The sequence below is a fragment of the Macaca nemestrina genome, chromosome 10, assembly GCF_043159975.1.
Source record: "Macaca nemestrina isolate mMacNem1 chromosome 10, mMacNem.hap1, whole genome shotgun sequence".
Lineage (NCBI taxonomy): Eukaryota > Metazoa > Chordata > Mammalia > Primates > Cercopithecidae > Macaca > Macaca nemestrina.
In genome coordinates, this window is record NC_092134.1 from 10276272 (window position 1) to 10303389 (window position 27118).

Genomic DNA, 27118 nt, shown 5'->3' on the forward strand with positions numbered 1-27118 from the left:
GTCTAGGTTATATGCCATCTGGACCAGAAATGGTCAGCGTGTCAATTCAGAATGGCTTCTGGGGCAAGGAATGCTCTAGGGCGGCATTCCACTCTGTGCAGCGATCCACCCGTTTGCTTTTTAATAAAACATACTTGCCCAAGTCATAACAACTGCTTTTGTTGTTAAACAAAACCTTTGCCTCAGAAGCCGTCCTTGGTATAAACGCGTCCCTGGAATCTAACAGAGCCTCTATAATTAAAGACTCAACAGTCCATGCTGTGACGAAAAGAGGGAACCATTGGTCCTAAGGAAGATCTCTGTTAGCAAACACGGCTTCTGGATTAACAGTAGGTATGGCGTGGCTTCTCTCACCCGTTGTATTTCTAAATATTGGCATGTGTGCTCCACGGGTGTTTACAGACGTGAATGTTACTCACCTTGCTGGGAAGTCACGTTGTGTCCCACGGAAGCTTTCTGAACACGTGCACCCAGATTTGAGGCGGACAATTCTCTGCATTTTGGAAGGCTTGAAAATACTCATCCACTCCACATCAGACATGTGGCCTGGGGCTTCAATTATGAAGTTACTCGGGTGGCAGCACTTGGAGTCACACATGCCACTTTCGCCCAGACAGGCTTCATTTTTCTGGCAGCATGAGATTTCGGACCTTTCCATCTGATTTTGACACTCTACATCCAGCTTTTCTGGCTGTTTTGAACTTGGGCAGTTGGTCAGGCCCAGGTAAACACTGACATCGTGCCACTGCTTCTCATCAGATAAAGCGGGCATTTCTGAGGGTTGTTTTTCTTCGTTCTGAACCCCAGTGCCATGACATTTTAGTGATTTTGCATGGATCTTGCACAATGTAATTTTGTTTTCAGGTTCAATCTGGGTTTTTCCTCCCAGCGACCAAGACTTGTGTTTCTCTACTAAGTCTTTGGTAAATATGGATGACAGCGTAATTACACTTTTCTCCCCAAACGCAGTATTGATCTGTCGTTTCTTCTCTTTGCATTCATCACAAGAGCTCTTGTCTGACCTATTTTGCTGAACCAACATGGCTTCAAATTTCTGGTCCTTAAACAGTGACTTCTGATTTTTTTCCCTCTTAATATCGACTTTTGGGTGGTTATTTTCAAGGTCTGATAAACACATGTCTCTGCTATGGTGGCATTATAAGAAAAATTGAGGTTATAAGATATACTTGATACTATCATTCTAAACATTTCACCCAAAACTCAGTAGAGCTAAGTCCCAATGAGACTCATTTGTCTGAACCTCAGAGCCCAATTCTAGCCCAACCTTCTCCAGGAAGCCTTTCTGACCACCAAGCCCACATTCCCTTTTCCATCCTCACCTCTTATTGCGCTGTCTACATGAGCAAAAAGAATCCTACAGAAATGTGACAAAATCTTTTAATAAATCTTCCTTTAAAATTTTTCATGTCACTTGTATTCAGGTATTCTAATCTGTATCATTCTGATACCTAGGAAATACAATTCTCTCTTTCCATAATGCCATAAACTATTTTATGCTTAAAAAATTTTTTTTTGAGGCTGGGCGTAGTGGCTCATGCCTGTAATCCCAGCACTTTGGGAGGTTGAGGTGGGTGGATCACCTGAGGTCAGGAGTTTGAGACCAGCCTGACCCACATGGAGAAACCCTGTCTCTACTAAATATACAAAAATTAGCCAGGCGTGGTGGAACATGCCTGTATTCCCAGCTACTTAGGAGGCTGAGGCAAGAGAATTGCTTGAACCTGGGAGGCGGAGGTTGTGGTGAGCCAAGATAGTGCTATTGCACTCCAGCCTGGGTGACAAGAGCGAAACTAAAAAAAAAAATTTTTTTTTTGGTAGAGACAGGGTCTTGCTATGTTGCAAGGGTCAAGCAATCCTTGCTATGTTGCAGGGTCAAGCAATCCTTCAGCCTGGGTGACAAGAGCGAATCTCAAAAAAAAAAAAAAAAAATTTTTTTTTTGGTAGAGACAGGGTCTTGCTATATTGCCTAGGCTGCTCTTGAACTCCTGGCCTCAAGCAATCCTTCTGCCTTAGCTTCCAAAGGCACTGCGATTATAGGTGTAAGCCATGGTGCCCAGCCCATTTTAAGCTTTTAAGGAATAACCTCAACTCATCTAGTACCTCCCAGAGGCAATGAAGGTCAAAAAGGAGAAAGATAGCCTTGGCAACACAACGAAACCCCATATCTACAAAAAATACGAAAAAAAATAAGTAGCTGGGCATGGTGGCGCACCCCTGTGGGCCCAGCTACTCACTTGGAAGGCTGCGGTGAGAGGATCGCTTGAACCCAGGAGGTGGAAGTTGCAGTGAGCTAAGGTTGTACCACTGCATGCCAGCTTGGGCAACAGAGCAAGACCCCATCTCAAAAAAAGGAAAAAGGAGAAAGAGCCAGTATGTTAGAGGCTTCTGCCTGCAAGAGAACTCTGAGGTAGTCTGGTGGCAGTGGCAGCAGCTAGGACTCAGAGCCACAGGCCACAACCCCCCGCAGAGAGCCCCAAAGGAAAGTGCAGCAAGTACAGCAGAAAGCAGGGCGGCCCCAGACACACGGCACACGGCACACGCCACACACCTAGGGCGATCGCGGCAGTGCTGCAACTACTAAGCCCTGCTGCTCTCAACTCCATTCTCCCAGGAAAAGTCGCTGCTGCAACCCAGTCCGGCCTCCATGGTTCCAAACAGTCATGGGGAGCTTCCCTAATCCCTCTCCCTTTCAAAGACTCCTTGTAACATTTTGGCTTAGAAAAGTAGACTAAGTTGAGCTGTGGTACACTTATATGCCTGTTAAATTAAACCACACTTTATATGTTTATATTTTAATTTTACAGAAACCAATTTAATTCCCACACTGCTTGTTGTAGGGAAGGGAAGATATTTCCTATTAATGACGCAAGCAGGAAAATCCAGTTAAGGGCACAGATCACCCTCGGTGGAGTGGGGCTCTTACTCAGCGATCAATGCATTCCTTGGCATTACTTCTTTTGGGCGAGTGCCATGTCCTATATACCTACATGTGCCCAAGTCCTAGCCTAGTGTCTAAACACTGAATGCTGGATGGATGGATGGATGGGTGGATGGATGGATGGATGAACGAATGATTCATCTCTGTAGTGTCTACTCTAGCTCAAAGCCTTCTGCACAACAGAAGGGCAAATCAGGTTAAACATATTCACTTCTATCCAGTGGCTAAATCAGGATCATGCCTAAAATTCTTAGATCAGGTCTTCCTACAACTGAGGATTATGAAAGTCATTATTAGCTCACACACATTTTATTTATTTATTTATTTATTTATTTATTTATTTATTTATTTTCAGATGGAGCCTCACTCTGTCTCCGAGGCTGGAGTGCAGTGGCGTGATCTCAGCTCGCTGCAACCTCTGCCTCCCAGGTTCCAGCAATTCTCCTGCCTCAGCCTGCCAAATAGCTAGGACTACAGGTGCGTGCCACCACGCCCGGCTAATTTTTTTCTATTTTTAGTACGGACGGGGTTTCATCGTGTTAGCCAAGATGGTCTTGATCTCCTGACCTCGTGATCCACCCGCCTCAGCCTCCCAAAGTGCTGGGATTACAGGCATGAGCCACCGCGCCAGGCCTATTTATTTATTTTTTGAGACGGAGTTTGGCTCTTGTCACCCAGGCTGGAGTATGATGGCGCGATCTTGGCTCACTGCAACCTCCACCTCTGGGGTTTAAGTGATTCTCGTGCCTCAGTCTCCCGAGTAGCTGGGACTACAGGCATGAGCCACTATGCCTGGCTAATGTTTGTATTTTTAGTAGAGATGGGATTTCACCATGTTGGTCAGGCTGGTCTCAAACTCCTGACCTCAGGTGACCCACCTGCCTTGGCCTCCCAAAGTGCTGGGATTACAGGTGTGAGGCACCGCACCCGGCCACATTTATTTCCTACCATATGGGGAATAGTAGTCAGTACTGGCCAATAGTAAGTGCACAGTCAATACTGACTGATGGAATATAATACAAGATCATATTAATTGCATCTTGCTGAGATTACCTGGAGTCCAGGGCCTTTGAGTCCTCCATCTTTGAGTCATACATCTGTATTAATTCCTGAGAATTTTCCACATTGAAATTAAGAAACTGCAGATCACTCTGTTGTTTTACATAAATCTGTCATGGATATTGATAAATCAATATGAAATGTAATAACAAAACTAAACTGAACCAACAATTTGGCAGTTTCCCTGAAACAGTTCATAAACCCTAAAACAGATCAGATAGTTACTAGGGAAATATGCTAAATATGTCTGCTTTTAATTTTCCTTTGTTAGCACTAAGATTTGCTAGGATAGCTGGGCTCCCTGCCTTTGATCACCACAAGCAAGACCCTATCTGCTGTACTAAACATGATACACAGGCTGGGCTCAGTGGCTCACACCTGTAATCCCAGCACTTTGGGAGGCTGAGGTGGGTGGATCATGAGGTCAGGAGTTCAAGACCAGCCTGGTCAATATAGTAAAACCCTGTCTCTACTAAAAATATAAAAAATTAGTTGGCCTGGTGGTGGGCACATGTAATCCCAGCTACTTGGGAGGCTGAGGCATGAGGATCACTTGTACCTGGGGTGCGGAGGTTGCAGTGAGCCAAGATCAGGCCATTGCACCCCAGGCCGGGCGACAGTGTGAGACTCTGTCTCAAAAAAATAAAATAAAATAAAAATAAATAAACATGATATACAACTAATGTAGTTAGGGTTCCAAAACACCAATTAAACAAAATCGACAGGCATACTTTTTTCTTTTTTTTTTTTTTTTTTTTGAGACGGAGTCTCGCTCTGCCGCCCAGGCTGGAGTGCAGTGGCCGGATCTCGGCTCACTACAAGCTCCGCCTCCCGGGTTCACGCCATTCTCCTGCCTCAGCCTCCCGAGTAGCTGGGACTACAGGCGCCCACAACCGCGCCCGGCTAGTTTTTTTTTTGTATTTTTAGTAGAGACGGGGTTTCACCGTGGTCTCGATCTCCTGACCTTGTGATCCGCCCGCCTCGGCCTCCCAAAGTGCTGGGATTACAGGCGTGAGCCACCGCGCCCGGCCACTTTTTTCTAATTTGCTATTTGTTTACAAACATTTCTTATGTGATAGAGAAGGATGATTGGGGACATACCTGTCTCAGATTGTGCAGTTCTGAATTTGTGCGTTCTTGCTTTGACTTCGCAATATTAAGCAATTCATCTTTCCTCTTTTCTCTCTCTACTATATAAGAACAAGTATTATTAAACATTTTTCATCAGCTGTATCAACACAAATCTCTCCATTTCCAACAATTCAATGCTCAGCTGACATTTTTGTTGTTGTTCCTGAACTTAAAAACAGCAGAATGGGCTGAACGAAGTGGCTCGCACCTGTAATTGCAGCACTTTGGGAGGCAGAGGTGGGTGGATCACTTGAGGTCAGGAGTTCGAGACTAGCCTGGCCAACATGGCAAAACCCCATCTCTACTAAAAATATAAATTTAGCCAGGTGTGGTGGTGCATGCCTGTGGTCCCGGTCACTTGGGAGGCTGAGGCAGGAAAATCATTTGAACCTGGGAGGTGGAGGTTGCAGTGAGCAGAGACTGCACCACTGCACTCCAGCCTGGATGATGGAGTAAGCACTTTGTCTCAAAAAAAAAAAAAAAAAAAAAAAAAAAAAAAAAAAAAGAAGTGATTTGTAGATTCAGGGATTATTTGTCTTTCCTTTTGTGGGTGATAGAATGAGGGTGATTTCCAAATTTCTATACTTAATACATATTACTTTAATTATTTATTTTTAAATTTTAGAAGATAAATATTTTTAAAAACAGAGATGGGGTCTCGCTATGTTGCCCAGGCTGATCTTGAACTCCTGGGTTTCACCACGTTAGCCAGGTTGGTCTCCAACTCCTGGCCTCATGGGATCTGCCCGCCTCGGCCTCCCAAAATGCTGGGATTACAGGCATGAGCCACTGTGCCTGGCCAAAACCGAGACATTTTAACAGTGGAAGGGATATCCATAGTGCATCTGACTCAGCGGGTCTCAATTCCACACGCCTCTCATGTTAACAGCATCCAAGCAGGGTGTACTCCTAATGTTTAAATAAACCTGTTTTGTTATAATCGCAGCTACTTTGGAGGCTGAGGTGGGAAGACTGCTTGAGCCCAGGAGTTTAAGACCAGCCTGAGCCAACACAGCAAGACACTGTCTCTTAAAAAAAAAATAAAAAAGATACTTGTTTTGCATACAGCACGGTCCCTAAACAAAAGCCAACTACTTTATCTGGCCCTCAGAGTAATTTTAAATATATCTGAATGTTGGCTGGTGGGGTTGTTGGGGGGTGGTGGGGGAGGGCAGGTGGTCAAAGAAAAAGAAAAAAAAAAAATATATATATATATATATTTGAATGTTGCCTTAATCTCTGATTTTAGAATAATCTACTTTTGCATAAGAGGCAATGCCACTGTAAATATAAATGTTTCCCTAGTTCAGATAGTTTTCTCCACTGCTGGGTTTAGCTGAGAGATCAGAGTGGATTGGGTCTATTTTCACAAGTTGGCCACAGAAAACAAAGAGGTAAGGAACTCTCTGCTGCTATCTGCCTGAACAAGCAGCCTAAGATAAAACAACGGGGCCCACGCCTGTAATCCCAGCACTTTGGGAGGCTGAGACGGGTGGATCACGAGGTCAGGAGATCGAGACCACCCTGGCTAACACGGTGAAACCCCGTCTCTACTAAAAATACAAAAATTAGCCAGGCGCGGTGGCGGGTGCCTGTAGTCCCAGCTACATGGGAGGCTGAGGCAGGAGAATGGCGTGAACCCAGGAGGCGGAGCTTGCAGTGACTGGAGATTGCGCCACTGCACTCCAGCCTGGGCGACAGAGCGAGACTTCGTCTTAAAAAAAAAAAAACAACAACAACAATGGGAAGGGCCTTAGATGCCTGGAACCTGCTGAATTCTGATCAAGACTCTGCCTGGAAGACCTGAGGCAGACACTCAGTCTACAAGAGCTCACCTACAGGACTGTCAGGACCCACAGAAATGTAAACTAGTATCATTGTTCCCTTTGCAAACTCCTTACTCCTACTTATGTACAAACAAGACATGTTTTGTTCTCTCAGCCTATGTAAAGAACACGCCTGTAATTCCAGCACTTTGGGAGGCCAAGGCAGGCAGATCACGAGGTCAGGAGAGCGAGACCATCCTGGCTAACACAGTGAAACCCTGTCTCTATTAAAAAATACAAAAAATTAGCTGGGCATGGTGGCAGGTGCCTGTAGTCCCAGCTACTCGGGAAGATGAGGCAGGAGAATGGCGTGAACCCAGGAGGCTGAGCTTTCAGTGAGGCGAGAACGCGCCACTGCACTCCAGCCTGGGCGACAGAGAGCTAGACTCTGTCTCAAAACAAACAAACAAATAAACAAACTGCATTGTCAGCAAGAGGAAAAAAAAAGTTTTTAAAAAAAACACAAACTGCATTGTCAGCAAGAGGAAAAAAAAACTTTAAGACATATTCCAACTTCAAATAAAACGTGGTAACATCTGAGTGGGTGCGGTGGTTCACACCTGTAATCCTAACACTCTGGGAGGCCGAGGTGGGTGGATTGTCTGAGCTCAGGAGTTCGAGACCAGACTGGGCAACACAATTAAACTGCATCTCTACTAAAGTACAAAAAGTTAGCCAGGTGTGGTAGCGTGCACCTCCAGTCCCAGCTACTCTGGAGGCTGAGGCATAAGAATTGCTTGAACCCAGGAGGCGGAAGTTGAAGTAAGACAAGATTGTGCCACTACACTCCAGCCTAGGTGACAGAGCAAGACTCCATCTCCAAAAAAACAAAAACGAAAACAAAAAAACATGGTAATATTTAGCCATAGCACTTGACAGTATATTATCATGTTATACCTTTAAAAATTCTTTTTTGGGCTTAGGCCAAGCAAGATGGCTCATGCCTATAACCTTAGTACTTTGGGAGGCCAAGGCAGGAGGATTATCTGAGGCTAGGAGTTCAAGACTAGCAGCCTGGGCAACATAGTGAGACCCTTCCTCTACTAAAAATAAAAAAATAAAATAAAATAAAATTAGCTAGGTGTGATGACACATGCCTGTAGTCCCAGCTACTCGGGAGGCTGAGGTGGCAGGATCACTTGAACCCAGACAGTCGAGGCTGCAGTGAGCTATGATTGCACCACTGCACTCCAGCCTGGGCAACAGAGCAAGATCCTGTGTCTACAAAATAAATAAATAAATTCTTTTTAGGCTTTGTTCACTTTTATAATTAAAACATGCAAATCCACCAATTGTCTATATTTTGAAAAAGAAGAACAAAATATACAAAAATTGTTTTCAGACAATGGTGTGAGATTGTCTTCAGTAGAGAAGATGTTTAAAGAATCAATTTAGGATGCCAGGCATGGTGGCTCATGCCTGTAATCCCAACACTTTGGGAAGCAGAGGTAGGAGGATCGCTTGAGCCCAGCAGTTCCAGTCCAGACTGGGCAACTTAGTGGAACCTCATCCGTACAAAAAATTTAAAAATTAGGCATGTGTGATGGCATGTGCCTGTGGTCCTGCCTACTTGGGAGGCTGAGGTGGGAGGATCACTTGAGCCTCAGAGTTTGAGGTTGCAGTGAGCTGTGATTGTACCACTGCACTCCAGCCTGGGTAAAGAAATCTGCTTAGGATATGATAAAAATATTTCACAAAATCAAGTTATTATAATATTAGCTAACAAATTCCATGTATTTTATTTAGTAGTACATAGTAGAGTGCATGGGTAAAAAGTGATTAATCAAAAAGAAAAGAGGCTAACGTATCCTTTAAGCTTTGTTCCTTCCTTTGACCTCCCATAGCATTTTATGCATAGCATTTGTATAGTACTAAATTCTGTGGGCCTGTGAGCGTCTGAGCATACTGCAGGGCACCTGGCATACAAATGCTGGTCCAAGGACTGTTTCTTTTTTTTTTTTTTTTCTTTTGAGACGGAGTCTCGCTTTGTCGCCCAGGCTGGAGTGCAGTGGCCGTATCTCAGCTCACTGCAAGCTCCGCCTCCCGGGTTTACGCCATTCTCCTGCCTCAGCCTCCCGAGTAGCTGGGACTACAGGCGCCCACCACCTCGCCCGGCTAGTTTTTTGTATTTTTAGTAGAGACGGGGTTTCACCATATTAGCCAGGATGGTCTCGATCTCCTGACCTCGTGATCCGCCCATCTCGGCCTCCCAAAGTGCTGGGATTACAGGCTTGAGCCACCGCGCCCGGCCAGGACTGTTTCAATGCAACTGTAAAGCTACAAATATGTGATATCTTTAGTAGCATAACGGGTTATCATTACTTGTAGATGCAGCAATCCTAGAAATGGTGAAAATAGTGACCTCTAGTGGCAGAATACCACACTTCCCCCCATCTTTAATCACAAGAGATTAATATTAAGAATTCCATTTTACTTAAAACTCCTTAGGCCAGGCATGGTGGCTCACACCTGTAATCCCAGCACTTTGGGAGGCCGAGGCAAGAGGATCACTTGATCCCAGGAGCTAGAGGCCAGCCTGGGCAACATAGTGAGACCCTTCTCTGCAAAAAAATTAAAAATTCAGCCAGGCTACTTAGAAGGCCAAGGCGGGAGGATTCCTTGAGTACAGGAGTTGGAGGCTGCAGTGAGCTGTGATTACACCACTGCACTCCAACCCAGGAGACAGAGTGAGACCTTGTCTTTAATTTTTTTTTCCCATTAATTTATAGACAAACTGCATTCCATTCCCTGCCATATTCCTTACCTACTCCCAGTATCTCAGAGTTTCCACTGGTGAAGGCCTCCTTCTCCACTCCCAACTGAGAATGGCTGACACAGAGAGCTTGTTTACATCCCTACCAGCCAAGATGATTCTTTTGGGCTTTCTTTTCAGTGGTTTGTGTTAGGAAAGTCATTGATTTAGAGGTAAAGTTCCAAAGAGAAAATCATATGAACACTTTCTGGTCTACTGATACCTACCCTCAGTCCCCCTTTTTCTAGGGGTACACATTCATAAAAAACCCCTACTTAGCACCCATACAACCATTCTGTTTTTCATGTTCAGTAAATTACATGATATATTCAATACTTTATTATAAAACAGCCTTTGTGTGAGATGATTTTGTCCAACCGCAGGCTAATGTGAGTGTTCTGTGCATGTTTACGGCAGGCTAGGCTGAGCTATGCCAGTGGGTAGGTTGGCTTCATTAAATGCATTTTTGACTTATGAGGGGTTTATCAGAATGTAACCCTGTAAGTCAAACAGCATCTATGTTATATTTTTAGTGAGAAGCAGAGTCACACGCTCAAGCTGGAAGGGAGAGTAGCTCATTTTGCAGAAGAGGAAACAGTGACTGGGAACGGGATGGCAGCATTAACATTTGCTGCTTGGTCCTCACTGATCCCGCAAAGGGTGTTAAAAACAAACAAAAAGGCCGGGCGCGATGGCTCCCGCCTGTAATCCCAGCACTTTGGGAGGCCGAGGCGGGCGGATTACCTGAGGCCAGAGTTCAAGACCAGCCTGCCCAATATGGTGAAACCCTGTCCCTACTAAAAATATGAAAATTAGCTGGGCATGGTGGCGCACGCCTGTAATTCCAGCTACTAGGGAAGCTGAGGCAGGAGAATTGCTTGAACCTGGGATGTGGAGGTTGCAGTGAGCTGAGATCGTGCCACTGTATTCCAGCCTGGGCAACAGAGTGAGACTCTGTCTCAGAAAAAAAAAAAAAAAAAAAAAAAAAAAGCCAGACTCACGCCTGTAATCTCAGCACTTTGGGAGGCCAAGGCTGGTGGATCACCTGAGGTCAGGAGTTCAAGACCAGCCTGACCAATGTGGCGAATCCCTGTCTCTACTAAAAATACAAAATTTAGCCAGGCATGGTGGCTCACACTGGTAATCCCAGCTACTAAGGAAGCTGAGGCAGGAGAATTGCTTGGGCCCGGGAGGCAGAAGTTGCAGTCAGTCAAGACTACCGCATTCCAGCCTGGGTGACAGAGCAAGACCCTGTCTCAAAAAAAAAAAAAAAAAAAAAAAAAAAAAATTGGGCGAGGTATAATTCCTTTAGCCTGTCATCATAGCAAGTCTAGGTTACAAATACATTCAATCATCTGTTTTACCAGTAAAAAGCAATTCATCGTGCAGGCAACTTTTCTCTTGTTTGAGGCGAATGATCTCTTCTCGTTGCTCGTTATTTTCTGTCGTCTTTTCGTTGAGGTCCTCTTCACAACAGAAGAAAAAGAAAGTCCTCAAATAAATACTAGTTTCCAGTCCTCAAAGACACACTATGTCTAACACTCATGTCCTCAGCAGCCCCTTCCAGTCCTGTTGGATCTATAGACAAAATCTGTTTCACAGCCAACATCTCCACCCCTGGCAAGGACCCTGGTTGGAGGCTTCACTTGCTCTCATCTCACTGACCTCCCTGCGCCAGCCTTGCCTCTCCTGTGACAGCCCAGTGTACACAGAGCAATCTTTTAAAAATCAAAATCTGCCCGGCGCAGTGGCTCATGCCTATAATCCCAGCACTTTGGGAGGCCGAGGCAGACAAACCACTTGAGGCCAGGAGTTCCAGACCAGCCTGGCCAACATGGTGAAACCCCGTCTCTACTAAAAATACAAAAATCAGCTGGGTGTGGTGGTGCACACCTGCAATTCTAGCTACTCGGAAGCCTGAGGCAGGAAAATTACTTGAATCCAGGTGGTGGAGGTTGCAGTGAGCTGAGATCATGCCACTGCACTCAACCTGGACAACAGAGTGAGATTCCATCTCAAAAAAAAAAAAAGTAAAGTAAAATAAAAATAAAGGCCAAGTGCAGTGGCTCACGCCTGTAATCCCAACACTTTGGGAGGCTGAGGCGAGTGGATCACCTGAGGTCAGGAGTTCGAGACCAGCCTGGCCAACCTGGTAAAACCCCATCTCTACTAAAAATACAAAAATTAGCTGGGCATGGCGGCAGGTGCCCATAATCCCAGCTACTCAGGAGGCTGAGGCAGGAGAATCGCTTGAGAGGGAGGTGGAGGTTGCAGTGAGCCGAGATCACGTCACTGCACTCCAGCCTGGGCGACAAGAGTGAAATTCCATCTCAAAAATAAATACATAAAAAATAAATAAATAAAAATCTGCTTGTGTCATTTCTCAGTGAAAAGCCTTGCTACTGCACTGAGGATGAAATCCAAATTCATTTCCGCAAACTGCAGAGCCCAGCGTGACCTGACCCGCCCATCTCCCCACTGCCCTTCCCTCCTTTCCTTCTGTTCCTTGAATATGTCTGTGGTATGAGAAGAAACAGAGTTGGTTTTTGTCCTCTGTTCCTGGAACAGAGCTCCTAAAACCTGTCGAATTTCCTAAGTGACAGAAGCATCTTTTGTCATTCATGAAGAGCCCCAGTTGATTACGCCAGAGCACATGCTAACGAGGTGACTCAGGGTGGAGCCCCTACGTGGCCTCAGGATGCAGCCGGTCACCAGAAACACCAAGTGAGGAGAGGGCTGGAACCTGCAGTCCCACTTGTGGACCTCCAGGAAGGGGAGGGAGGGCTGGAGACTGAGCTCTATAAAAATTTTTCTTCTTCTTCTTTTTTTTTTTGAGACAGGATCTTGCTCTGTTGCCCAGGCTGAAGTGTAGTGGCACGATCTTGGCTCACTGCAACCTCCACCTCCTGGGCTCAAGAAATCCTTCTACTTTGCCTCCCAGGCAGCTGGGACTGCAGGATCACACCACCTATGCCTGGCTAATTTTTTGTAGAGACAGGGCTCTGCCATGTTATCCAGGCTAGTCTTGAACTCCTGGCCTCGGGTGATCTGCCTGCTTTGCCCTCCCAAAGTGCTAGGATTACATGTGAGCCATCATGCCCAGCCATTATTTCTCTTTTCTTTTTTTTTTTTTTTTTTTTTTTGAGACAGAGTCTTGCTCTGTCACCCAGGCTGGAGTGCAGTGGCCGGATCTCAGCTCACTGCAAGCTCTGCCTCCCGGGTTTACGCCATTCTCCTGCCTCAGCCTCCCAAGTAGCTGGGACTACAGGCGCCCGCCACCGCGCCTGGCTAGTTTTTTTTTTGTATTTTTAGTAGAGACAGGGTTTCACCGTGTTAGCCAGGATGGTCTCGATCTCCTGACCTCGTGATCCGCCCGCCTCGGCCTCCCAAAGTGCTGGGATTACAGGCTTGAGCCACCGCGCCCGGCCTATTTCTCTTTTCTTAAATAAAAAAGTTTTAAGCTGGATGCAGTGGCTCATGCCTGTAATCCCAGCACTTTGGGAGGCTAAGGTGGGTGGATCATGAGGTCAGGAGTTTGAGACCAGCCTGACCAACATGATGAAACCCCATCTCTACTAAAAATACAAAAATTAGCCAGGCATGGTGGTGGGGGCCTGTAATCCCAGCTACTCGGGAGGCTGAGGCAGAAGAATTGCTTGAACCTGGGAGGTGGAGGTTGCAGTGAGCTGAGATCACGCCATTGCACTCCAGCCTGGGCAACAGAGTGAGACTCCACCTCAAAAAAAAAAAGTTTTAATATTGAATTTATAAAATGTTTATAATATATAAATATTGACAGAACAGACTTCTTTCTACTTGTATATTTTACCTTGGTATATATAAACATTCAATAAATACCAAATACCTAGAGTGTAGCCCTGGTGCTGCGCTATTAACAGTACACTGAAAAAGAGAAGCAGAGTCTGTTCCTGCTGCCAAGGGGATGATAATATGATTATGGTTTTAGCTGAAGCTACAAATGGAGATGAGACCTATTCTAACCATAGGTCAGGGCATCATAAGGACAACATTTTCAAATGCTGAATCTTTTAAGTTAAATCAACAAAGATTGGCTGGGTGCGTTGGTTCACGCTTGTAAATCCCAGCACTTTGGGAGGCCAAGGCAGAGGGATCGCCTGAAGTCAGGAGTTCCAGACTAGCCTGGCCAACATGGCAAAACTCTGTCTCTACTAAACATCCAAAAATTAGCCAGGCATGGTGGTGGGCGCCTGTAATCCCAGCTACTTGGGAAGCTGAGACAGGGGAATAGCTTGAACTTGGGAGGTGGAGGCTTTGGTGAACCAAGATCGCGCCACTGCACTCCAGCCTGGGTGACAGAGTGAGACTCTATCGAAAATAAATAAATAAATTGGCAAAAATAAAAATTCCTAATATCCGAATCAGAAGTTTCTGCCCTCATCATGGGAAGAAATGCCCAGGCTAGCCTGCTAGCAAGGAGAAGATGAAACGTGTGAGGCAGAACTGCCCAGATGGGAAGCTCAGTGAGGCCCAATCGTAATCCGTCACCTCCCATTTACCTCTAGACACGTGGGTTTAATACATGCTGGGACTGCCTGCCACTGAGATACTAATGTTGTCTGCCACAAAGCAGGTATCAGCAATAGCTAATGGTACAGCCACCTCAACTAAGGCAGGATTACTTTAAAATATGATACATTCTGCAGTTTTCCCCAACTCTGTTATTTATCTTATAAGACACAAATTGCAGCATAATCCTATATAAATGAAATTCACATTAGGGCCTAAGGCCGGGAATTGATCTACTTGCAAGCATAAGATTAAGTGAACCCAAATGAAGAAATACATTACCAAGATAATACACTCATATCTTAAATGTAGGTCTCTTCCTTACCTTTTAGTTTACTGACTTCAATCTTAAGTGCCTTCAATTTCTGCTTATAATCTTGCTTTTCTTTCACAATACAAGTCTCCGCCATCTTGGCGTCACGTAGGGCATGCTCTAGCAATTTAAATTTACCCGAACAGTCTGCAATGTGATTGACTGCCTCAATAATATCTTTGTCCTAAAAACCAAATTTGAAAACGGTTATTCTACATTCTTAAATTCCAATTAACCAAAAAGAAAAGATAATACTAAGATCCGACTGTGTGCCAGGTTCCATTCTAAGCACTTTTCGCATATTAACTCATTTAATCTTTACAGTAACTCTATGAGGAGGTACTGTTGCTCTTGCCAAGTGACAGACGAGTCGACAGAAAGGCCATGTTCCTTGCCCCTGGTTACACAGCTAGTTAGTGGTGGAGCCACCATTTGAACCTAGCTGGCTGCCTCAGACACTATATACTGAACCACTACCCCTTACTCTCTCTCAGAAAGTTACAGTCAGACCATTCCATTACCTAAGAAACTATAATAGTAACAAGAGGGTAGGTGGCCCCTGGATGGGAAACTCATCCTCTGGATTATATAGGTCGGTCTAACGGCTCACCATTCCCTCCCATTTTCCAGCTTGTTAAAATGACAGACTCCACAACAACATCATTCCAAATCTACCAAATTAGAATTTCTTAATTGTTGAGGCAGTTTTAGTTACCAAAAAAGGTATCTGCTCCTTGAAAAGCAACTCAAACAACACCTAAAAGTATAAAAATAAGTAAAAGTTCTGTCCCTCCCCCACTCACCTGGAATAACTGTTATTAAGAGGTTTTACCCGACTGAAGTCTAAGTGTTTCTGCTACAGCATCGTAAATGCACGCCTGAAAAATCACATTGTCTGCACATCTCGCACTAGGACTTACAGAATAAAAGGGTTGGGGCAGGTCATGCAAAAACCCATGGAACTTTGCGACCAGGCCAGTAGCAAAAAATAACAGTTCTAATAAGTACAAGAACACAGTTCAGTTAACACTAGGAGAGACCCACAACAGTCAATCCCTTTCAGCCTGAAACCTGGACTCCTACTTACTCCTTTGATAAGGATGTCCTGGAGGGCATCTGCTTCTAAGGAAACCATTTTCATCAGATAAAATCTCTCAGTCTAGGAACACAGCCTTTTTTTTCGGATGAAGTCTCGCTCTGTCATCAGGCTGGAGTGCAGTGGTGTGATCTCAGCTTACTGCAACCTCCGCCTCCTGGGTTCAGGCAATTCTCCTGCCTCAGCCTCCCAAGTAGCTGGGACTACAGGGGTGTGGCACTACGCCCAGCTAATTTTTGTATTTTTTTAAATAGAGACAGGGTTTCACCATGTTAGCCAGGATGGTCTCGATCTCTTGGTTTTATGATCCGCCTGGCTCAGCCTCCCAAAGTGCTGGGATTACAGATGTGAGCCACCGTCCCTGGCCTTCTTTTTTTTTTTTTCTTTTTTTGAGACAGAGTCTCACTGTGTCACCCAAGCTGGAGTGCAGTGGTGCAATCTCGGCTCACTGCAACGTCTACCTCCCAGCTTCCAGGGATCCTCATACTCCAGCCTCCAGAGTAGCTGAGATTACAGGCATGCCACCATGCCCGGCTAACTTTTTTGTATTTTTAGTAAAGACAGGGGTTTCACCATGTTGGCCAGGCTGGTCTTGAACTCCTAACCTCAAGGAATCCACCCGCCTCGGCCTCCCAAAGTGCTGGGATTATAGGCATGAGCCACTGCACCCGGCCTCCAGGAGCACACCCTTCCTAATGCACCCACTGTTTTAATGGTGGGGAAATGCCTTGCCAGCACCTCCACACATACCTACAGCTTTGCCAGAGTTTGCTATGCTGGAAACCAGAGAGGTTGTTGAAGCCACTAAACTGGCTACTACTTGACTAAAGATATGACTGTAGATTTTAATATTTTCTATTTAATTTTCAGAGCACTTGCCCCAATCACTTCAAAACAATGTGCTGAGAAAAATCACATCTTTATTAGTGTGAGCATTTCATTATACCAACATCGTTCCCTTAAATACCAATTGTCAAAGACGCGCAAAACAGCAGGAGACTGTGTATCGTTGTATATTGCATGTTAGTGACTATATCAACTGCTCGATTGCAAATGGTTTTTCTCTCCATTAAAAAAAATTATCAAGCAATCTAATTGCCAATAACTCTATGAGACCTAATAATGGATACCTGGGGAGAAAATAAGTTAATTCAGACCTGCCAGCCCATGGAATGGGCCTTGGAGACAGAAGACCAGAAGCAGAGTCCTGCCTCCTTTCTTCATGCCTTGGGAACATCATTTTAAATTTGTTTCCCTCATTTCTAACTGGGCGTTTTAAAAAACAAGAGCAACATTGGTAGCTTTACATTTCTGAGATGCTAGGGACTTAGGTAAGATAATGAATGTGAATAGAAACCACCAAGCACTCTGGCAAATGGAAGAATTCTTATTTTTGATTACCTTTAGCTTTATCATTGTCGTGAGAGCTTGTTCTCGAGCTTGTAACTGTCCTACCTGAGCAGAAAGTTCCACTAACGTGTTGCTGAGAGTTTCGTTTCTAGCCTACAAGAAAACAACACAGATGATACTGCTTGAGTCCTTTTAAAGCTTTCACTACGCTCGCTAGCCATAGTCTGTGCTTATTTCTCCATTTTGTTTTTTCCTTGTTTGACTTGTTAGTAACAAAAAAAGAGTTGGTAATGAAGTGGGCTAATAAAACCCACATTGTTTTAGTAACAAAGTGGGCTAAGAAAGCAGTCATCAAAAAAGAATACAAATATGTATTTCTCTATTAATTCTACCATCCTCTCAGTACTTGTATTTGCCCTACTGAATTATGTTGATGATGCTTGTAAACATGTCTATTTCCTAATATCTTTTATGTGTAATTTTGGGTTGGGAAGAGGGAAGAAAATGAATGAATGAGAACTGTATTAGTAAGAGATTTCCTTTGTTGAAACAAAGTAGCATTAGTGAACTCTGTGAATTTAAAAAATATTCTTTGTCGAAAGAACTTCATACTGGGGTATTCCTACTCATCAGTTATTTAAAAAAAACACACATAGTGCTAGATCTGATATAATTATTGTGTATACAATCTATTTACTAGTTGAGAAAAATAACCATCAGGCTTTTTTCTTTTTTTTTTGAGATGGAGTCTCACTCTGTCGCCCAGGCTAGAGTGCACTGGTGGTATGATCTCGGCTCACTGCAACCTCCGCCTCCTGGGTTCAAGTGATTCTCCTGCCTCAGCCTCCGGAGTAGCTGGGATGAAGGATGTAACACATAAACAAGCTGGCTTTCTGCGTCTCTTATGAGCATGAACTCAAAAGATACCTGATGACTGACGAATTAGAAGAGAAAACCAAAAAAATCTGTCTTTTTTTTTTTTTTTGACACAGAGTCTCGCTCTTTCCCCCAGGATGGAGTGGAGTGGTGTGATCTCGGCTCACTGCAACCTCTGCCTCTCAGGTTCAAGTGACTCTCCTACCTCAGCCTCCCGAGTAGCTGGGACTACAGGCGCCCGCCAAAACACCTGGTTGATTTTTGAATTTTTAGTAGAGAGGGGGTTTCACCATGTTGGCCAGGCTGATCTCAGACTTTGGACCTCAAGTGATCTGCCCACCTCGGCCTCCCAAAGTGCTGGGATCATAGGTGTCAGCCACCATGTCGGGCTCAAAAAACAAGTCTTAGAGGTTTTATTCCCAATATGCCACTAACGTTATAAGATACAATAATTGGCTGGGCACAGTGGCTCACATCTGTAATCCCAACACTCTGGGAGGCCGAGGCGGGCGGATCACGTGATATCGGGAGTTTGAGACCAGCCTGACCAACATGGAGAAACTCCGTCTCTACTAAAAATACAAAATTAGCTGGGCGTGCTGGTGCATGCCTGTAATCCCAGCTACTCGGGAGAGTGAGGCAAGAGAATTGCTTGAACCCAGGAGGCAGAGGTTGCAGTGAGCCGAGATTGTGCCATTGCACTCCAGCCTGGGCAACAAGAGCGAAACTCCGTCTCAAAAATAAAAAGACGCAATAATTTAGAAAACATCATTGAAGCTACCAAAACTTGATGATACCCTCTCATCTTTGAGGAAAGCTTTCTAAAATAACCCATTGTTGATTAAATGGTAGATGCTACTAAACCAAATGGCATAACAGTTACAAAGGGTTGTACTGAAGCTCAATCTCTAAGACAGGATAGTGCTGTGCAACTAACCAAAACTGTAGGATAAACACAGAACTACAAGGGGTGGATGAGTGTAGATACCTTCATACACACACGTATGCATTTTTGCATTGGTTGTTTGTTGTGATTGTTGTTTTTTATCGAGATGAAGTCTCACTGTGTTGCCCAGGCTGGACTTGAACTCCTGGGCCCAAGCGATGTTTCTGCCTCAGCCTCCCCAGAAGCTGGGACTACAGGCGCACACCACTGTGCTTGGCTTACATGTGCTTTTTTGTTGTTGTTTTGTCACCCAGGCTGGGGTGTAGTGGCACAATCACAGCTCACTGCAGCCTTGACCTCCTGGGCTCAAGTGATCCTCCTGCCTCAGCCTCCCAAGTAGCTGGGACCACAGCAGTACACCACCACACCCAGCTCATTTTTTTTTTTTTTTTTGAGACGGAGTCTCACGCTGTTGCCCAGGCTGGAGTGCAGTGGCGCGATCTCGGCTCACTGCAAGTTCCGCCTCCTGGGTTCACGCCATTCTCCTGCCTCAGCCTCCTGAGTAGCTAGGACTACAGGCGCCCGCCACCGCGCCCGGCTAATTTTTTGTATTTTTAGTAGAGACGGGGTTTCACTGTGGTCTCGATCTCCTGACCTTGTGATCCGCCCGCCTCGGCCTCCCAAAGTGCTGGGATTACAGGCTTGAGCCACCGCGCCCGGCCCACCCAGCTCATTTTTGTATTTCCATTTTTTCATAGAGACAGGCATTTGCCATGTTGCCAAGCATGGTCTCGAGTTCCTGGGCTGAAGCAATCCTCCCACCTCAGCCTCCCAAACAAAGGGCTGGGATAACAGGCATAAGCCACCGAGCCACTGTGCCCAGCCTCACATGCATTTTTAATGAAACATTTAAATATAATTTTTCTTTTTTCTTCTCTCTCTCTTTTTTTTTTTTGAGACAGAGTTTCCCTCTTGTTGCCCGGTCTGGAGTGCAATGGTGAGATCTCGGCTCACCGCAACCTCCACCTCCCGGGTTCAAACGATTCGCCTGCCTCAGCCTCCCGAGTAGCTGGGACTACAGGCGTGCGCCACCATGCCCAGCTAATTTTGTATTTTTAGTAGAGAGAGGGTTTTTCCACGTTGGCCAGGCTGGTCTCAAACTCCCGACCTCAGGTGATCCGCCCACCTCGGCCTCCCAAAGTGTCGGCATTACAGGAGTGAGTCACCGCACGTGGCCAAATCTAATTTTTCAATAACTGAAACACAAAGGGAATTTGGACTAGTGAAGTTTGTCAGAAAATAATCCCAACCTCAAGGTCTTCAGAGAGAAGAGAAGAATGCGTTGCCTTTTGAGCCATTTCCTGAAGCTGTAGTTGGGTCTTTTGGAGAGCAGTTTGGCATTCCATTTGGTTGGATTCAAGAGATTTTACCTTCTTCGTGAGTGACCTGATTATTTCAGTTCTTTTATGTAGTTCACCTGAGGGAAAGTTCATCAATAATTTGCAGTCAGACCTTCAGCTTAAAATGCATTATTTTCAAAATGGGTGGTTAAAAAGTAAAAGTGTGCTAGAGAATTTTTACAAAGACAATCTTCTTTTAAAACCTTTTTTACGAAATGCACACTATCACCCCTAATCAAGAAACAGAACTGTGAGCAACTGGAAGCCTCTGGAGGTCACTTCCTGAACATAATCTCTCCAGTTTCTACTTTCCCAACCATGAGACTGATCTTCGAGTAATCACTTCCTAGCTTTTCACTACAGCTTTACCAATGACCACATGCCTCAAAATTATAGTTTAATTTGAACCATATAAAAATGGAATCATATTCTGAGAATTCTTCTGTTTGCTTTTTTTGCTTAAGATGATGATTCTGAGATTCGCTCAGTTGTGTATAACTTGTGATTGTGCACTAACATTGCCCGGTAATATTCCACTGAATGATTACACCAAAGCTTATTTCTGTTTTCTGTTTTCTTTTTTTTTTTTTTTTTTGGTGAGACAGAGTCTCCCTCTATTGCCCAGGCTGGAGTGCAATGGCATGATCTCGGCTCACTGCAACCTCTACCTCCTGGGTTCAAATGATTCTTCTGCCTCAACCTCCCAAGTAGCTGGGACTACAGGCGAGCGCCACCAGGTCCAGCTAATTTTTTTGTATTTTTAGTAGAGACGGGGTTTCACCATATTAGCCAGGATGGTCTCCATCTCCTGACCTCGTGATCCATCCACCTCAGCCTCCCAAAGTGCTGGGATTACAGGTATGAGCCACCGCGCCCGGCCTACCAAAGGTTATTTCTAATATTGATGATCATTTGGGTTATTTCTACTTTGCAGCTATGATAAACAATGCTGCTCTGAATATTCTTTGACACGCATCTTTTTTTTTTTTTTGAGATGGAGTCTTGCTCTGTAGCCCAGGCTGGAGTGCAGTGGTGTGATCTCAGTTCACTGCAACCTCTGCCTCCCAGGTTCAAGCAATTCTCCTGCCATAGCCGCCGGAGTAGCCCGGACTACAGGCATGAGCCACCATGCCTGGCTAATTTTTGTATTTTTAGTAGAGACGGAGTTTCGCCATGTTGGCCAGGTTGGTCTCGAACCCCTGACCTCAGGTGATTTGCCTGCCTTGGCCTCCCAAAGTGCTGGGATTATAGACGTGAGCCACAGCGCCAGGCCTTTTTACATGCATCTGGGTGCATATTTTCAAGAGTTTCTCGAGAGCCTTGCTTCTCAAAATGTGATCCCTGGACCAGCAGCGGCAGTGGCATCGCCTGGGATGCCTGTTAGAAATGCAGATCCTTGGGCCCCAGACCTACTGTATCAGAATCTAAATTTTAACAAGCCCCTTAAGTGATTCATGTGTCTATTATAGGGTGAGAATATTCTAGAAATGGCTTTGCTGGGCTGTAGGATATGCACATCTTCAGCTTCACCAGATACTGCCAAACGATTTTGCACACGAGCAGTAACAACTGACTCCCGCTAGCAGCGTCTCAGCTTTCCCTTGGCGTCATACTTTACCAAAACCCGATAATTTCTGCCAGGCTAGTAAAGGTAAAATAGTATCTCAATTTGGTTTTTATTTGCATTTCCCTAATTACTAATGAGAATAGGAAACTTTTTATATATTTATTGGACATTCAATTTTCCTCTTTCCATGAGGTGCCTATTCAAATCTTGCTCATTTTAAAATAAAATACTGATAGCTACGTATAATGTGGGTTATATATGTTATATGTGTTATCTTTGTTGTTTTAACATGTTTATATAAGAGCCATAAGATGTTATACTGCATTTAATCAGCAACCATGTTAAATGCTGTGTGTGTATACGCGTGTGGGTGTGGTCAGAGTAAAATCAGATGGTCATCAAAGAAACAAAAAAAAATAATACATTTGGGTTTTTTGTTTGTTTCTTTCTTTGTTTTGACACAGAGTCTTACTCTGTCGCCCAGGATGGAGTGCAGTGGCACGATCTCGGCTCACTGCAACCTCCACCTCCCAGATTCAAGCAATTCTCCTGCCTCAGCCTCCTGAGTAGCTGGGACTATAGGCGTGCACCACCATGCCCTGCTAATTTTTGTATTTCTAGTAGAGATAAGGTACACCATGTTGGCTGGGCTGGTATCGAACTCCTGACCTCAAGTGATCGGCCTGCCTCAGCCTCCCAAAGTGCCGGGATTAAAGGCATGAGCCACCGCGCCCCACCAAAAATGACAGATTTGGATTGCCACATTTACAGAATCCTTTGAGTAATGTTAAGTAAAAAAAGGTTATCTTTCTATTACACAGATCTAGTGTTTTCTCCTCTAATGCATTCTACTAACAATCTAGAGTCAATGGAACATTCAGATTTAGGGCAGCACTGAAGGAATGACAGAATTAAAATATGGTATCAAATAAACTTTTTGCAACCATTTTTGAGACAGCTATATATATATATATATATATATATATATATATATATATAGAGAGAGAGAGAGAGAGAGAGAGAGAGAGAGAGAGAGAGAGAGAGGGTCTTGTTCTGTCCCCCAGGCTGGAGTGCAGTGACGCAATCTTGGCTCACTGCAACCTCCACCTCCCGGGTTCAAGTGATTCTCGTGCCTCTGCCTCCCGAGTAGTTGAGATTACAGGTGTGCACCACCACGCCCAGCTAATTTTTTGTATTTTTAGTAGAAGTGGGGTTTCACCATGTTGGCTGGGCTAGTCTCCAGCTCCAGAGCTCAAATGATCTACCAAAGTGCTGGGATTACAGGTGTGAGCTACTGTGCCTGGACAGACAGCTATAATTTTAAAAGATGACCATTTTAGGAACTTAAGATCAAGTTCAATACAAAAAGCTTAAAATCTTTCAGCTTAGTTTAAGAGAATGGCTAGTCATATGGCATCTTCATTCATAGTCTCGTTCAAAACTTCAGCCTCACCAATGGCGCTCACCCCATGTTAACTGGAGCTCTATCCAGCCCCCTTTTTATGCTGAAATACTTTGCTTATCCTACTTTATTTGAATGTGTCTGTCCCATTATCACTGTTCATAAAGTCCTCCTGTCTCCAATGAGCCTAAACTTGAGGACAGCAGGGGTTGCAGTCTTTACTTCCTCTCTGTCTTCCCCATGAGCCCATCAATATGTTAGCACAAAGGAGTGCATAACTGTTGTCACTGAATGTATTTCTGACCTTCTAATTTGCTGCAACGTTCTTCCAATGTCAACACTTTCTGCCGATCCTCTTCCCATGAAAGAAGCTGTTGCTGGTGCACTGCAACCATGTCATTGAGCTCTTTATCTCGATCTTTTAATTCTCCAATGAGCAACTGCAGCTCCTTCCGTTGTTTCTCAATAGTGGAAATCTCAACTTCTGACCCGATGTTCTAAACATAGAAAGCGGTTTCACATCAAAATAGAATGAAATCAGTAATAAATCAGCCAAAGTCAATTTTCCAAATAAGTATATCTTCTTTTGCTGCCAGCTCCAAGTAGTTCAATTAAGTTTCAAGTTAATAACATGGCAGCAAAGATTATGTATACTTAAAACATATTCAAGTTAAAACCTACCATGCACTCTGCCTCTCTACAATTTTCTGTCATGCCATACGTGCCATGCCTAAAAAGTGGGACTGTTTCTAAAACCCGCTGGGTAAACAAATAAACCTATTTCTGCACATTTCTTCCCCTTTGCCAACAACCCTTTTCTCTGCCAGTCAATAACATTATCTCCCACCTTGCCCCAGCAATTTGAGTAACCAAGTACAGGTTAAACATGAAATAGTGGCCAGGCGTGGTGGCTCACACCTATAATCCCAGCACTTTGGGAGGTCAAGGTGGGTTGATCACCTGAGGTCAGGAGTTTGAGACGAGCCTGACTAACATGGCAAAACCCCATCTTTACTAAAAATACAAAAATTAGCTCAGTGTGGTGGCACATGCCTGTAACCTCAGCTACTCAAGAGGCTGAGGCAGGAGAATTGCTTGAACCCTGGAGGCGGACGGTGCAGTGAGCCGAGATCGTGCCATTGCACTCCAGCGACAAGAGCGAAACTCTAGCTCAAAAACAAAACAAAACAAAACCATGAAATAGTTACTGTTTAAATGTAAATGATTCTTACTAAAGAATGGGAATTTTAGTCTATAAAAAGAAAATTAAGTCTTCCAGTATTCAATATTCATGAAAACTATAACATCTAAGGCATCTATACATATTCAATCTATTAAGGACAATTTAATATTGTAACTGGTCCAAATACAACATACATAATTAAAAACCAAATTCTGTAAGGAAATTTTTCACATATACCCAAAGACAATAGTATGATAAACTCCCATATACTCAGTACCTAGGTTCTACCATTATTGAGATTTCACTACAGCTGCTTCACTTTCCTTTTATTGATTAAAAAATACCACTTCACCCTTACATCCTTCAGAATGCATCTCTAAAAATGAACATTTCCTATATAACCATGATGCCATTTTTATACCTAATAATATTATCTATTAATACAATAATTCCTTTTAAGTATACAGCATTTGAAAGTCTAACAAGTTGGTCTGACCAAATTGTGATCCCAGAATTAGCCACTTAGTGGCTACATAACCTTGGGCAAGTTACTTAACTTCTCTAAGCATTAGTTTCCTCACCTGTAAAATGATAGCAACGGCATTTTAACATCTTGGAGTGACGAAGATTAAACAAGACAAACTCTGTAAAGTACTGAGCACAAAGCCTGGCCCGTAGTAATCACTTAACAAACATCAGCTCTCATTAACACTGTAAACCACATTTCAAATCATGGTGCGGTCCCTACCTATGAAATAAAGAACTAAAAGTGTTACTTTAATAGAGTTCCACCTTAAAGACAGTAATTAAAGGTTCACCAGTGGCCCTTTGTACTCCCTTACTGCTTTTTGAAAAATAAGATTTGTAAATAAACAAAAATAATGAGGGGGGGCTCAGTGGCTCACACCTGTAATCTCAGCACTTTGGGAAGCCGAGGTGGGCAGATCACCTGAGGTCAGGAGTTCGAGACCAGCCTGGCCAACATGGCGAAACCCTCTCTCTACTAAAAATACAAAAATTAGCTCGGCATGGTGGTGGGCGCCTGTAGTCCCAGCTATTTGTAAGGCTGAGGCGGGAGGATCGCTTGAACCTGGGAAGCAGAGGCTGCAGTGAGCCGACATTGCGTCGCTGCGCTCCAGCCCTGGGGACAGAGCCAGATCCTGTCTCAAAAATAAATAAGAATGATGAATAAATTACAGTTACTAGTCTTAACAAGGAAAATGGAATTTGGAGTCAAGGGATTTCAAGTCCCAAGGCTTGAATTCCAGTGTTGGCCCAGCCCTTTTTTCATGCATTCAACATAATTTATTGAGCGCCAGTGGCTGGGCCACAGCCCGCCAGGCAAGGAGCACATATTCCACTCCAGGAAAACAGGCAGTAAGCCGAGTATACAAAGGCAGGTCGTCTTACACTGATGGACGCGAACCTTGGGCAAGCCCACTTCCAGACTTTTTGGTACAGTGGAGCTGTGAGAGAGCTCCTTTCTTTACTCGCCAGGTTGTGTAAATTAAGGACACCCAGCGAGGTAAATGGGAGAGCAGGTCCCCAGACGCCAGTCGTCCTCCTTAAACAGTAAGCACCGGGTACGCGCTACTCTGTGACCTGAGCTGAATAACAAGGTGTTATTGGGTTAAGGAAACGGTGGTGACACCGTTTTCCTCTATGTCCAATGTATTGTTTCACTTTTTTTTTTTTTTTTTTTTGAGATGGAGTCTCGCTCTGTCACCCAGGCTGGAGTGCAGTGGCGCGGTCTCGGCTCACTGCAAGCTCCGCCTCCCAGGTTCACGCCATTCTCCTGCCTCAGCCTCCCGAGTAGCTGGGACTACAGGCCACCACGCCCGGCTAATTTTTTTTGTATTTTTAGTAGAGACGGGGTTTCACCGTGTTAGTCAGGATGATCTCGATCTCCTGACCTCGTGATCCGCCCGCCTCCGCCTCCCAAAGTGCTGGGATTACAGGCGTGAGCCACCGCGCCCGGCCTGTTTCACATTTTAAGTAGACACGGTTCTTGAGAAGCAGTAGATTTCGACCAATGTGCACCATTGCAGCGGCGCCCAGCCGCGCTCGGAACCGCCGCTCACCTGGCGTCCGGCAAGGAAGGCCGCCGGAGGGTTCATAGGTGTTTCCTCCGCCCCCGGAGAAGGCCGGTGTGGACGGCGTCACCTTAGAAACGCCATCGGCGCGCCTGCCCCGAGCGGCGGGGGCGAGCCCGGAGCCCCGGAGCCCCGCGCCCTCGGCCGTCCCCCGCCCCGCACCCCAACCGCCTGCCTGGCGCCCACGCGGCGTGCGCTCGCCGGGGCTCGGGGCTCCCATCCAGGGTTTCCCGGCTGCAGCCCCGCCGCGCTGATGGGCACTGTTCTTCCACCTCAGAGACTGGGGGCTCCCAAGTGGCTCAGGCTGAGTATGGACGCTTTTTGCCCACGCCCGAGGCTCCAGCGCTGGAAGGCCTCGAAGAACCGGCTCTTCACCATTACCCAGGGAATGAAGAAGTTAATAAAGGCTGCTGCGCCGCCCCCAGCACCCTGGTTTATGACATTTGAATTGCTCACTCCCCTATCTTCCATCTTCACCCTAATAACCGTGAGCTCGGCAGTGCTCGCTCCTGTGTAGCTGGCTCCAAGAACAGGACCTGACACTCGAATGCCTGGAGGCAGAGCCCAGCCCTTGGAGATAACAGTTGCGAGCCACCCTAGCACCTTTGATACTTTAAACCAAGAATCACAGATGAAGAGGGGGAAATTGATTTTGGGGGGCTCCTGAAAAGCAATGA

The 27118-nt window shown here is 45.0% G+C and overlaps 1 protein-coding gene across 1 annotated transcript in view; it reads right to left on the minus strand.

Moving 5' to 3' along the window:
- The window catches only part of LOC105494253 (coiled-coil domain containing 62), a 57077-nt gene extending 30488 nt beyond the window's left edge, over nucleotides 1–26589 (minus strand). Inside the window, 9 exon segments of the mRNA XM_011762549.3 lie at nucleotides 420–1145; nucleotides 4013–4128; nucleotides 5120–5208; nucleotides 11092–11193; nucleotides 14601–14772; nucleotides 17086–17187; nucleotides 20107–20273; nucleotides 23470–23662; nucleotides 26430–26589. Coding sequence (XP_011760851.3) covers nucleotides 420–1145; nucleotides 4013–4128; nucleotides 5120–5208; nucleotides 11092–11193; nucleotides 14601–14772; nucleotides 17086–17187; nucleotides 20107–20273; nucleotides 23470–23662; nucleotides 26430–26465 — 1703 coding nt within the window. The 5' untranslated portion in view covers nucleotides 26466–26589.
- Nucleotides 26590–27118: the final 529 nt, after the last annotated feature.